This window comes from Solanum verrucosum, unplaced genomic scaffold (genome assembly GCF_900185275.1).
Source record: "Solanum verrucosum unplaced genomic scaffold, falcon-dt-bn FXZP01000290.1, whole genome shotgun sequence".
Taxonomy (NCBI): Eukaryota; Viridiplantae; Streptophyta; class Magnoliopsida; order Solanales; family Solanaceae; genus Solanum; species Solanum verrucosum.
Window position 1 is genome coordinate 741,057 of NW_026019929.1, and position 15,068 is coordinate 756,124.

A 15,068-nucleotide genomic window follows, 5' to 3' on the forward strand; every position below is an offset into this window, starting at 1 on the left:
GTTGTGTCTCTTCCCTTTTATTTATTAAATATAAAATAATTATATATATATATATATATATATATATATATATATATATATATATATATATCCTTATTTATTATTTAAATAAATACGGGCTGACCCACATGAGTGACCCAAATTTAATACCTCCATCTCCCACTCACACATAGTGGGTCAATTCTCATTCCTATTATGTAACTTTCATACTTGACGACTAGACCGTGTGACTAGTGCATACTTCGAGAGCTTCATTGTTATGCATATGTTAGGAATATATAATATCTCAATCAATGAAACTTGAAGTAGATTTTAACATGTAGTACCCTAGTTCATTTATCACTTTCATATTTCTCATCATCTAGTTTCCTTAAATTTAAGTTCATCTTTATGTACTTGTTTCACAGACAAACATAAAGGACAAGTCAATGAACACAAGTAATGTGATAATACTCAATTATCTTCCTTATCCATGAATCTCTTAATCTCAATGTGATATGCTTTTCTGGAAATGTCCCACCAGAGCGAATCAACCATGATCTCTTGGCAACATACTAAGATAGCAAACACCAAACTGAATCTCAAGAAACTGATTAAAGTCATGAGGTACACTGTGAAAAATACTTATAATTTTCAGGCTTCACATGATATCAAGTAGAGACTAAACTTGTATCGCCCTTATAGGTCACTATATGCATACATGGTATGAAACATGTACCACAACATTGACTCCTTTCTCATGGAGCGTATGTCCTTTATTGATTAAATATTGTGCAGATGATAGTTCAGACAACTAATGTCTAACTTTGAGTTCACAAATCTACTTATCATTTTATGTTTTAAAACTCACATCTAACATTAGAAACAAACTAACTCACTTAACAACATATGATTAAACACAAACTAACAAACAACATTCTGATTATAAACTTGTGGCTCTCTATTATCACCACTTCTAACAATAATTAGTTTATAAATGTCTCATCTCTACTTATCACTTAGACAATAGAGGCAATTGTCTATGCGAATAGACAAATATTTTTGTTTGTTTGACAAACTTTTTATCCTTAAAAATTTATGTACACTACATAAAAATGATATATGTATACAATCCAACAAGAATGGAAAATTATGCATAAATTAACATTAACTTCAATAATGTGAATTTACTTGAACATGCGTGAAAAAAATAAAAATAAAAATACATCAGGATCTACTAAACTCAATGACTTCACATGTCTCTCACAAGCATCACATGTTATGGGTTTTGTTAAGGAATCTACTATCATTTGATGCATAAATATGTATTTCATGTTCACTTTCTTTTGTACTACCATGTCTCTTACAAAATTACACTTTATGTCAATATGTTTCGTCTTCCCATGATATTTTAGATCCTTTGTATAGGCTATTGCAGCCTAACTATCACAATAGATTGTGATAGGCTCAGCAACATTGTTATACACACCTAAGTGAACCAAAAGACGCTTAAGCGAAACAACTTTTGGTACAGCAAATGAAAGTGCAACAAATTCAGCTTTCATTGTAGATAAGGCTATACATTTTGCTTCTTGCTACTCCATGATATAGCTCCATCACTAACCAAGAATACATATCTAGAGGTGAGTTTTCTTTTATTTAAATCTCCTACCAATAAACATATGTGTAGCCTTTGAGTTGCAGATCATTTCCTTAATAACATAAGGACTGATCGGTTGTGTCTTTGAGATACCTCAGTATCCTTTTAACTACTTTTCAATGTTGCACTTCTAGGTCAGATTGAAATTTGCTAACTAACCCAGTTGTATAACAAATATCCAGTCTAGTACATATCATAGCATACATAAGACTACTGTCAATATTGATATAAGGAACTTATCTCATTTGTTATTTATCATGTGGAGCTTAAGGGCATATAATTCGGTTCAAAGCTTCACTTTTTGGAACTAGAGTATTTATGGATTTGCAACCTTATATATTAAAGCGTTTAAGAACTTTTGTAATGTAGAATGTATGTATCTTCACCCATATCTTTTATCTCAAAATATATGATAACCACTCTTTATCTCTTTTACAAATCTAATGTCACTTGCAGATATTAGTATGTCGTCTACATACAATGATAAGATCTTTTTATGCAGGCACAATGGTCTTCATGAATCATAACAAATCCTCTATTGCTTTTAACCATTATTCTTTAGTGGGGCATGTAAGAGCCTCATTTATATTTCTTGGCTCTTCATCATCCGGAGTAACTATAAATGCTTCTATTTTGATCTCAATTCGACGATGGAAAATTTGTGGACGACTTGTTAAATGAGGTTGAGATTGACAAATTGATTTATCAATTGGAAAGTTATTCCCACTCGAATCAGTAATATCAATATATTTGATTCAGATGGTGTATTAGTGGGAATAGGAACTGATCCGTTATCATTAAAATGACTCCCACTCAAATACATTTGAACTTTGGCAGTGAAAATGTTCTAGTCCGTAGTTTCAAAAAGAGATAAGTATTGACCTATCTCGCCCTACTTGGGAAAAATATTCAGTATGAATCTAACATCACGTGACTCAACTTCAGTTACAATGCCACTATCTTATAAAGATACATTTTCTTCCCCTTGGACCTAATTTTTCATATTGGGAAGAAGGGTTATGAATAAAAGAACACAACTCCAAGGCTTTAAAATGCTCAAATTGGGCTTTCCTTTAGTCTATAACTCATACGACGTAGTTGTAAATGGTTTTGAAGGGACACAATTAAGTACAAACACAATAGTGAGTAAAGCATCACCCTAATAGGTGATTGGCAATTTTGCTTGTGTCATCTCGACCTAACCATTTCTAACAGGGTTCTATTTTATCGTTCCACGATACTATTTTGTTGTGAAATATAAGGACTAGTCAATTTTCATTGAATTTCCTTTTCTTCATATAATTGTTTGAACTCTTCTGACAAATACTCTCTTCCTCGATCGGTTCTTAGAGGTTTTATTTTTTCTAACCAATTGATTCTCAACTAAGTTCCTGAACTTAATAAATCAACTTAAAGCTTCAGACTTATCAGAAATCAAATGCATATAACTGAATCGAGTAAAATCATCAATAAAAGTGATTAGGTAATTGGCACTATGTCTTGCCCTTACATTCATTAGACCACAAATGTCAGAATGAATTAATTGAAATGGATTATCATCTCTTGTGCCTTTACCAAATGGCTTTCTTACGATTTTTCCGGCTAAACAAGATTCATAAGTAGACAATTCTACTTTACTTGTTGTACCAAACATACTATCTTTTTGCTAAGTGATTCATTCTTTGCTCACCAATATGGCAAAGTCTAGCATGTCATGTATTTGCATCATTTTCACAATTTGAAGTTGACGTAAATAAAAGAAATAAATGTTATTATTATTATTATTATTATTATTATTGGAACTCTGAATAACATCCAATACAAAAATATCGACCATACAAATAACTAGTGAAATACTTTGTATTAGTCAAATACATATCCAAACCATGTTTATGAAAGAAGAAATTAAATCCTAACTTAAACAACATTCTGACGGAGGCTAGATTTTGATGAATTAACGGGGTAAATAGTACATCATATAGAAGTAATGTTCGGCTACCACACATTTTATGTTTGCAGGTATCAGTCCCTTTGACCTCCTCTTTGGAGTTATTTTCTGCATACACCCATTGGAACCTCGTAGAATTCGTCAATAATCTAGGAAATCATCTCTTTATGTTTGGTGACGCCCAAGTCTACAATCCAAATAAGAAGTGATTTAGTTAAAAAGATAGAATAAGAAACATTTACATCACTATGTAAATCATTAATAAGGTCATGTACCTTTTTAGGTTCAGGACAACCACGAGCAAAGTGTCCCTTGTTCTCACTATTGTACCACTTAACCTTAGCCATATTCACCTTTTCTTTGAAGTAGAAACATTTTTCTCTCCTTGTTGATTAGTCTCAATCTTCTTTGAGACTTTTCCTTTCCCCTTCTTCTAGGAAAATCTACCATATTTGCGTTTCTCTCCACATTCATGTTTCGAATCAGAACTAGTCATATACACATTTGTGGTAGCATTGTCAACCTCGAGGCGTTCTTCCTAGAGTTCCAAATGACGCTTAGCATCTTTCATGATTTTAATGCTAACATTATGAGTTAAGTGCATTTTCATATTTTCCTAGAGCTTGGAGGAGTTGCTATTTGGTCGACACATGATTAACATCTTTAAGTTCATTCACTATGTTTGACATTTGAAAAATATGCTTACGCATAGTATGCTCAGGACTTATATTATAAGTATCAAACTTAATAGTAAGAGCCCTTAACTTAGCAACTGAAGTATGAACAAATTTTTCTTTTAATTCGGACCACATATCCTTAGCATTGTCATACTGTCGAAATTGTCTCATGATATCGTTATCCATGCTACTCCGCAACAAAGCGAGCAAGAGAATTTTTCTTTTTCCAAGCTCGATATGCCTCAAGATCTCTACCATGTTGTGGAGTATCACCAGTTTTAGGAAGTGTCATAGACACATTAAGAGATTCAAGAGCATCTTGCTCTTTCGGGAAATATTGAATTTTCATGCTCCATATCTCATAGTTATCACCATTAAGCTTATCGCCTTTGTTAAGCTCGACAATAATATATTTAGCAGAAGTTGACTTACTTATTTAAAACAAGTATAAAGTACATGAGACAACTATGTACAACATTGTAGCCTAAATTCATATACATAATAATTCTTAAAATAATCAACTATGTCAATATTCATTTAAGACCTCATTTGTTTTCTGTCATGACCCAAGGTACACCCTAGGATAACATGGCGTATAGGACCTCGAGAGTCCCTACACAAGTCACTAAGCATGCATAAACAAGATTATAGAAAATCGAGAGATTTAAAACACAATTCATATCATAAAGAGTTTGTAAAAACGAAGTGGAAGTGTAAATGGTCTCAAAAGCCATCTATTACATCAGGAGTGACCGGGACGTAACCCTGGCATCACGTACAATATCTGAAAAGTAAATACTGAAAGCAATAAAAGGTTTGGTCCTCGGAACATGAGGACTCCCCACTACTAAGTATAGTCAAAGTGACTTCTAGCCACAAGGATGCAAAATCATAGTGTCAGACCTTACATTTGGGAAATAATGTAGGCAAGAGTATGCATTAGTACAAAGATGTACCAAGTATGATAGCAATGCATAGAGATATAAAATCATGCTAAAAAGGATCTTTCATGTCATGCAAAGACCAAGTTAAAACCATAAGATAAAGGTTAGAAAACATCATAGTAATCATGGTCAAATGCAAGTAAAACTCTTCCTTTAACACTTGTGAAATGCTTCTTGAAGTAATATTAGTTCATAATTATAATTTTTGTGGAAAATCAACCTTAACCGACATAGAGACTATGTGAGCTATAACATGGAATATGATGTCTATCCCACACTAAAAAGAGATGTTCTCACTTGCCAAGGTAAGAACAATGAACTTCTAGCTTAAGTGGATCCACTAGATTATGTCTATCTAAGACAACCTATGATGAAACATAGTTTATGGGACATGAGTAATCACCACTTATCCATTTGGTACTAAGAATAATTCCCACGGAATAGTCATCAATCATATTCATCTTATATTTAAGGGACATGGGTAATTGCCTCTTGTCTTTTCATTAGAGGACATTGGTAATCACATCTTGCCTCATCATTAGAATAGATCCTTAACTTTGATTCATTTTAGGTGAGAAGACCTTTCAACTTTAGAATCCTTTATGTGAGAAAACCTTTCACCAAAATCAACAAAAACAACATGTATGCTTTACTCTCAAAGAAACTTATATCACATTTCATCAATTTCATAAGAAACATGCATATTTTCATAATTCACCTTTCATAGTTCAAAACCCACTTCCAATCATAAAATCTAGATAACATGGGTTAAGCATGGATTTATGTGGATTCATATTAAAAATATGGAATTATCTCAATTCATGCATAATAGTTCATAAAACAATCAAGTATATCAATATTGAAAGGAACCAATGACATAGAACAAAACCCTAACTTCAGTTGGAGATTTATAACTTCAAAATTGAGGAATTTAGGAACTTTATGGAGGAAAGGTCTCCATAGATGAAGACTATCATACCTTAGAGTTCAAAGCCCACAAGAAATGGTTATTTGGAGACTTGATCTTGAAACCCTAACTTGACTTCTTCTTCTTCCTTAGAGAGAGAACTATTAGGGGAGGATGAACTTGTTCTTCTTTAGGGAACTTGAGAGAATGGACTGAAATAGAAAATTTTTGGGGTAAAAGTGTTTATATAGGGTTTCTAATAGAGGGTAAAACAACATAGTATTGGGTTGGAGTAATTGGGAAAAGACCCAACACACAACACTAAGACAAAAACATTGCAAATGAGTACAAATTACAATAAATAAACTCGGGGTTCAGAAAACGAACCTTAGATGCCGAATAACCAAGATTGAAATGCTAGGCGGCAAAGTACTCCACTCTGACACACAATCAACAACTCAAATACGATGAAAATGCAAGAAATATAGAGAATACTATGCGGGTGTGAGTTTGGGAAGATTAAAAGTGAGGGAAAGTGAAAGAGTTTGAAAGTTTAAACCTTTGTCCTTTAAAAACCATTTAGTTCTCGCCCATTCGGCGACATTAATTTTGCTCGCCGACCCACTCAACGACACACTGAGTGGGCACTTACCTCGCTGAGTTTACAACATCTCCAGTTAATGTGGGGGTCTAAACGGCGGACTAGGTTGTGATCGTCGACCTAGTCGGTGATTCACCAAGTTGCTCATGTGCTCGCCGAGTTTTACAGACTCCACTTTGAAAATGTTTTGAGTCTAAGCTCACCGACCTCTTCGACGATGCGCCAACTAGACGTTCAGCTCGCTAACTGCACTTTTCAAACACCTTCCGCACTTCAACCTGCACAATATACACACCATTATTTCCAAAACAAAAATAAAGTAATAAAACACTTGGGTTGCCTCCCAAAAAGTGCCTTAGCTAACATCGTGGCACGACGCAAGTCCCACTTAAGTTCTATTAGTGGGGTTTTCCTCATTTTCATAAGGCAGCCCCTCTTCCAGCTCTAAGAAGAGGTGAGACAATACTTGGTCCATTTGGGCTAGTAGCTGAATAAGCATGGCATGAGAGGTTGTCTTTTGGTTCAGCATCAAGACATTCTCTCTTAATTCCTCCAATACTCTGTCGTGTTTTTTGACTTTGTGTAGAATGAGTAAGATGACCTCTTCAATTTGCCCACCCTCTTATTTCTTCATCTTTTGACCCTCGTGAGGGAGAATGTACATGTCCTTCATCTTGGACACTACTTCTAGTTCCTTGACCGCTTTGGCCGAGATTTCAAGCTTACCTAACAATGTGGCCAAATGTTGGTCCTTGTTTGTCTCTTTGTTGTTCTTGGCCACACAATCAAGGAGTTGGGCGGCTGATTCATATGATCGTCCAAGCAAACAACCCGAAGAAAGTTGGTCAGCCACTATTCTCTTTTCGAGGTCCAGAACCCTATAGAAGCATCTTATATGGAATTCCATGAGTTGGGCATAGCTGGAATATGATCTTAAACCTTGGCAACAACTCATAAATGGACTCGCCCTCCAATTATTTGAAATTTAGGATGTTATTCCTAAAAATCATCATTCTCAAAGGAGGGTGGTCCATTGGGTCACTATTGCTACTAGATATACTCCAACTTTCTGCTCAAGACAGCAACACAAAAAGCAAAACTAAAAATAAGGTAAGTTCAATATAATTAACGGGAAAAAAATTCAACTTAACTAAAGATTCTCAAGTAACACCACTCCCCGGCAGCAACGCTATTTTAATTTCACGTATCAGGACACTTCTTCCAATACTAAGTGCCAACGATCGTTAGTCAGTAATATAACCCAAGTAAGTGAGTTGGGGTCGAATCCCATAGGGAGTGGTGCGTGCTTAAGAATCAAGAGCCAAGTATAAATATGTTCAAGTCATTCATAGAGAAAAACATCTACGAATAAAACCATGGTTCAAGTTTAGTGTGACACAAGTGTCAAATATGGGGTGTTGATTGTAATTATCAACTACAACAACAAATAACACGAAAATAACAAGTATAGAGGGGTTCTTGGGATGTGATTGGATTATGAGCTAAGGTAGTCAAGTGGGTAATTGCAATTGATAGTAAATAGCTGTAAATCAGTGAATAAGCTAGTCTTTAGTGGGGATAAACTTTCTCTCAAACAATTTACCCCAAATAAAATTGATTTCTCTCGAATACCAATGAGCAACAATTAAGAACAACCTTCGCTTTAGTCCATTCACTCTCTCGAGCTGAATGTGTGGAAAAGGGTTTAGGATTCACTCTCTCGAGCTGAACCCATGACAACCCAATACCCACGGATCATTAAATCATCAGTCTTGGTTTTAAAACCTCTCTCTCGAGCAAGCCAAAAACACGAAGTTAAAGTTGCATTTGCAACTACAACCCTTTAAATTAAACCACAATTATTGATTGAAATCACTTTTAAACAATATTTAAACTATCAATTAACAATACCAACAGCTAAATCAATCCATAATCATATAATCACACCCCAAGAATTGGGGTTTTAGCTAGACATCATAAAAAGATAGAAATCGTTACCAAATTGTGTTTCCATCAACTGGGTACGATTAATTTCATCTTTACAAAGGTCTAAGATGAAAAATCTTCAACATCCACTTCCAATTTCTCAGAATGGAAATCTTCAAAGCTAAGGAAAATATTGTCTCAATACACTCAGTTCTAAAACTTCAAAAAACTGATAATAATAAAACTTGGATACTATGAAAAACTAATACTCAACTAAGAATTTAAAGTATATTTATGGTAGCCCAAAATATGCTGTGAATGACCATTCGGTGCAATAAGTTGGGATCACCGATCCACTCGGCGATCCGCCCTTTGGTCAATTCCATTGCCTTTTTGCTTTGGCCTTCACCATCTTCAAGTTCTATAACTTTGGGTGATCTAGCACTGCATCGCGGAACCGCTCGGCGACTCACCGACTGCTCTTTTCTATCGCCGACTTGATTTTATTGTTCATGGCTTGGCATGTTGGAACTTTAGGTGAGATCATGGCCACTCGGCGCCTCGCCCAATGGGTTAGGCGATCATCAGACCTTATTTTCTTCGTTCTTTGAGTTGCCTTGTTCCTTTTTGCTCATTAGTGTCCATGCTTTGTTCCTCAATCCAAATACCTAAAAATCAAGGATTTACATCAGTTATTGGCACAAAATATGCATTTGAGGACACTAAATCTATTAAAATAAAGCCCTAAATGAGTCCAAATCATGGACTCATCATCCCCGTAAACCCAAATGTGGGTACGATGGCATCTAGAGTGAAGGATTTCATTAGAATGAATCCTCTGGAGTTTTATGGTTCTAAGGTCGAAGAAGACCCTCAAGAGTTCATTGATGAGGTTTATAAGGTGTTGATGATCATGGGAGTGACGCTGTGGAAAAAGTGGAATTGGCCTCTTATCAACTTAAGGGTGTTTCTTAAATATGGTTCAACTAATGGAAAGAAGGGAGAGAGAAAGATGTGGGTCATCTTGATTGGGAAAAGCTTAAGGTTCGTTTCCTTGATAGGTTCTTTACCCTTGAGATGAGGGAGGCAAAATTGCTTGAATTCATTAAGCTTAGACAAGGAAGTATGAGTGTGAAAGTATATGCTTTGAATTTCACACAATTATCGAGGTATGCTCCTAATATGGTTGCTGATCCTAGGGCAATGATGACTAAGTTTTGTTCCGGTTGTGTCTGAAACGGTGGTTAAGGAATGTTGTACCGCTATACTTATCAAGGACATGGATATTTCTCATATCATGATTCATGCTCATCAAATTGAAGAGGAGAAACTTAAGGAAAGATCTAGAGAGGAAAAGAGGGCCAAAACTGGTGATGCTAACTTCTCACATATAAGGTCCGATGGACATGGTCGTTCTATGTTTCGATCAAGGTTTTCTGGTCAGAGTTCCTCCAATGTTCCTTCTAAGTTCAACGAAGATAGAGTGTCTAACCATAAGCCTCAAGGAGGAAATAGTGGTGGATCTTTATTGCCTCTGCCTACTTGTGCTAGGTGTGGAAAGAAGCATGAGGGTAAGTAATTAGCCGTCACAGATGGTTAATTCAGTTGTGGTAAAAGTGGTCATATATTGAGGGATTACCCGATGCTTACGTCTAAAGGAAGTGAGGGTAAGAAAGCTCCTCCTAGTGGTTCGGGTTTAAATGCTCACAAGCAAAACTAATTCTATGCATTTCAGACTCGTCATGAGTAAGAGGGTTCACCCAATGTGGTTACCGGTATGTTGAAAGTTTTCCAACTTGATGTTTATGCTTTACTTGACCCCGGTTCTACCTTGTCTTCTGTGACGCCATATGTGGCTATAAGTTTTAATATTTCTTTCGGATGTGTTCTTAGATCCCTTTTCTGTCTCTAACAAACAGATGATTACAACTCTATAATCAACTAAACAAATAAACTTGAATCAAAACTAGAAAACTTAATCCTAAAGATCAGGTTATTCAATTTAGTCTTCGTATCCACAACAGTCAAAATCTTCAATCAAAACTCTCTCAAATACAAACTCTCTCTTACTTGATTGTGTTATGCTTGTATATCTCTATGTAAGTGCACAAAATTCATTGTAGAAAACCCGACCTATTTATAGGCATGAAGCCTTTCCATCTTTAGGTTGAAGTCGGTGACCTCTTACTGCTTCCTTTTCCTTGTAGCCTTAAACTAACTTCCACGTCTTGTACTTCGTTCACCATCTTGAACTTCTTTCTCTACACTAAAACTTCTTCTCCTAATCCACTTGGACTCTATTTGGGAGGAACATGGTTGTGGAACTTATTTCTTACATCTATTCTCCTATTTGTCACACGTAAGAATCTTCCTAGATCCAAAACCTTTCTTCTATTACAAAAGAGGTCTCTTAAATCTCAATCAATCATTCTATCAAACAACTTACCATTTTCTGTTGCATCAAGATGAAGAGATCAAGATTGAATGCTGACATCTTGACCTTGAATGAAACTGTTAATACTATTACTAATTAAACTTGTGCTAATATGTCAAGAGATGAAATAAGAGATGGTACTATCCAAGAACTTGGACATAGTGATTCTGCATTAGTTGAAGCCACTGCAGAATACCTCTCTAATATAGATTCTACAACCGCTTATTGTCGTAGAACTTCCATATCTTGGCACATTAGCAGGAGTTGAATTACTAGTAGCATTAAGAGTTCCACTGAAGGTCAAGTTGTAAACAGTCATCTGAGGTGCAACAATAAATGATAAGTTGTTTGATAGAATGATTGGTTGATACAACCTATTTGTCAATGTACATGTGCATATTTGCTGCCTCTTTATAGTAAAAAGGCTACAACATACTGAATATACATGTATGTAAACTAAAAAAACAAAAAGATAATCATAAACACAACATGAAAAGAATTATACCAACCTAAGGCAAGTAAAAACACACAGAGGTGGAAAAATACATATTTCACAAGGATTATAAATACATATCTATAGTTACATGTACTGGTATCTGAATTATAGTTATTTCATAGAAACTATTTGCCACCACCATTTGGAAAGAAATGTCACATTTCACAATAATGTTAAAATACATCTATAGATATTTGTACCAACATTGGATTATAGTTAATTAAAAGAGTGAAGGAGCCATTTGGTATGGGAATGAGATAGACAACGTTATCCCATGAGAGTTTATTCGATCATTGTTGTACAAATGATTGGGTAAATAATTCTGAAACGTCTTCCTTGTAGGAAATATAGAAGGAGAATACTATCTTTAGAGAATGCGTAGGTTTTATATAGGCTACTTAAGGCCACTTGAGATGATTAGAATCATCAATTACATCTCTATTTATACTAGTAAAATGTAAAACTAAAGGTCTTGCACAAATAACTAGATACATGTATCACAATTATCTAGATACATGTTTTTCAAACTCCTGAAGGAATTTTTGAAAAACTAAGAGAAAACATTGGAAGACTAAACATTGATGTGGATTCATCAATTCCAACACTCCCCCTTAATGCATTTGCTTGACAACTCCAATGCGTTCTCGTAGATAGCAAAAATTTTCTCTAGGAAGTGCTTTGGTGAAGATTTCAGCAAGTTGTTCTCCTGTCTGGCAATAATGCAAATGAATTTCGCCTTTCTCTTGTGCTTCTCGGATAAAATGATACTTGATGGAAATATGCTTTGTTCTTTCATGGTTGACTGGATTCTTGGTAATTGCAATTGCTGATTTGTTACCACAATACAGAACAATCCCTCTTTTTTATTTTTCATCAATGTCTTCAAATATTCTCTTAAGCTATATAGCTTGAGAAGTAGCCTTAGCTGCTGAGACATATTCTGCTTCAGGAGTGGATTGAGCAACAACACTTTGCTTTTTTGAGAACCAAGAACAAATACTTGATCCAACTAAGAAAGCATAACCAGAAGTACTCTTCATGTCATCTATACTTCTAGCCCAATCACTATCAGAATAACCAATTAAGTTCAAATCTCCACCAAATTTGTACATTATCCCATAATCCATTGTTCCTTGCAAGTAGCGTAGAACACGTTTTGCAGCTCCAAAATGCCCTTGGCTTGGTTCTTCTATGAATCTGGATAATAAACTAGCAACAAACATAATTTGGTCTTGTTGAAGAAAGATATAGTAGGCTTCCAATCAAGCTCCTGTATAGTGAGCTATTAGTTTTCTTTTCTCTATCATCTTTTCTGAACTGCTCATTTGCTGCTAATGGTATGGCCACAGACCTACAATCCATCATTTTGAATTTTTGAAGAATACTTTTAGTATACTTCCTTTGAGAAATAAAAATTCCTTCTTTCACTTGAGAAACTTCGATTCCCAAGATCACTCATTTCATAGGCTTGCATCATATCTTGCTTGAATTTTTGCATCATCTTCACATCATTTCCTGTCAAGACTAGATCATCCACATAGAGATAAATAATGATAATGTTCTTTGTTCACATACAAGTGGCTTCACTTTTGCTTCTCTAAAAAATATTTTTTAGAAAGTATGTATCAATTTCATTGTACCAGGCTCTTGGAGCTTGTTTCAGACCATAAAGAGCTTTTTTAGCCTGTAAACCTTCCCTTCTCCGCCTTGAACAAAAAATCCTTGAGGTTGCTCAACCTAAATCTCTTTATCAAGTTTTCCATTAAGAAATGCAGATTTAACATCAAGTTGAAATTCTTCCATTTCTTTTGTGCACAACAACAATCACAGTTCTAATTGTCTCAAGATGAGCAACTGGAGAGAAAATTTCATAAAAATCAATACTGGGTTTTTGTGTGAAACCTCTAGCAACCAACCTTGCTTTGTGCTTTTGAATATCTCCTTCCTGATTGAATTTGATTTTGTTAATCCATTTTAGACTTACAACTTCTCTTTCTTTGGGTATAGCCACATGCTCCCAAGTTTTATTTTTTTCAGTCATCCAAATTTCTTCTGCCATGGCTTTCTTCGAAACGTCATGCTTTATTGCCTCCTCATAATTTTCTGGCTCAACACCAGCAAAGTTACATCTCTGATAAATGTCACTCAATATTTTTGTTCCTTTTAGAGGTTGTTCTTCATCATCTGAATCTGGGATTTCTCCCCCTTGAGGGACATCTTCCTCTTGTTCATCCTCTTCTTGATTTGACACATCTAAAGATATGATAAAAGTATTCTCTATCTTTTTATCCTTCCAATTCCATGCTGTTTTTTCATAAAAAATGACATCTCTACTAACAACAAGTTTGTTAGTTTTGACATCAAGAAGCCTATAGCCTTTTGTCACATCACTATAACCAAGAAATATACATTTTTGACTTTTTTCCTCCAATTTTGTTCTTTTCTCAGCAGGTATATCAGTTTAACAAATACACCCAAAATTTTAAAATGACTTACAAAAGGTTTCATTCCACTCCAAGCTTCAACTGGTGTCTTGTCCTTCAATGCCTTTGTCGGGCACCTGTCGAGGATGTACACTGATGTATGCACTGCTTCTACCCAAAAATATTTTGGCAGCCCTTTCTTATTCATCATAGTTCTGGCCATTTCAACAATTATTCTATTTCTTCTTTCAGATACACCATTTTGTTGAGGAGTGTACCATGCAGTAAGTTGCTTATGAATGCCTTCATTTTTGTAGTATTCTTCAAATTTTTGACTTGTGTATTCACCACCTCTATCACTGTGAATGGTATTGATGCTGCAACCTTTTTCCTTCTCAACAAGGGCTTTAAATTTCTTGAATGTACCAAATGCTTCTGACTTTTCTTTCAAGAAATAAACCCAACTCATTCTTGAAAAATTATCAATAAATATTAGAAAGTACCTTTGACTTCGAAGAGATGGAGTCTTCATTGATCCGCAAATGTCGGTATGGATTAGTTCCAAAAGTACACTTGCTCTCCAAGATATCCCTTTTGGAAAAGACTTTCTATGTTGCTTTCCCATTATATAACTTTCACATGGATCCACCTTAGTATGTATCTCAGGAAGGCCTTGCACCATGCCATTTTGCTTGAGAAGCTTCAAACCATGAAAATTCAAGTGACAAAATATTTTGTGCCAAATCCATGAATCATCTACAACTTCATTTTTAATGCATTGTAAAAGAAAGTTTCTTTTTATCATCTGTACTTCAACAATGACTTGATTTGGCTCAATTTTATCATAAAATCCGGCAATAATTATCTCGAAACACAAGAGAATAACCATTTTCCATGAGTTGACCAACACTAAGCAAATTTTCTTCCATGTTAGGAACATAAAGAACATCATGAATTTGCTTAGCGCTCCCTTTTTTGTTGATTGAAATGGTACCTTTACCTTTTGCATCAACTAAGGCTCCATTCCCCATTCTCACTTTAGTAGTAATAATATTATTAATTGAGAGGAAAAC

At 35.0% G+C, this 15,068-nt stretch overlaps 1 protein-coding gene across 1 annotated transcript; it reads right to left on the reverse strand.

Annotated features, from left to right (window-relative positions):
• Positions 1–12,471: 12,471 nt before the first annotated feature.
• On the reverse strand, positions 12,472–12,795 carry LOC125827957 (secreted RxLR effector protein 161-like). The gene has a single exon (XM_049507292.1). It carries the CDS (start codon positions 12,793–12,795, stop codon positions 12,472–12,474), a length of 324 nt encoding a protein of 107 aa, XP_049363249.1.
• Between the last annotated feature and the right edge of the window lie 2,273 nt (positions 12,796–15,068).

Excerpts from the sequence above, each read along its gene's own strand:
- LOC125827957 (XM_049507292.1), bottom strand. The coding sequence starts at position 12,795 with ATGTTTGTTGCTAGTTTATTATCCAGATTCATAGAAGAACCAAGCCAA.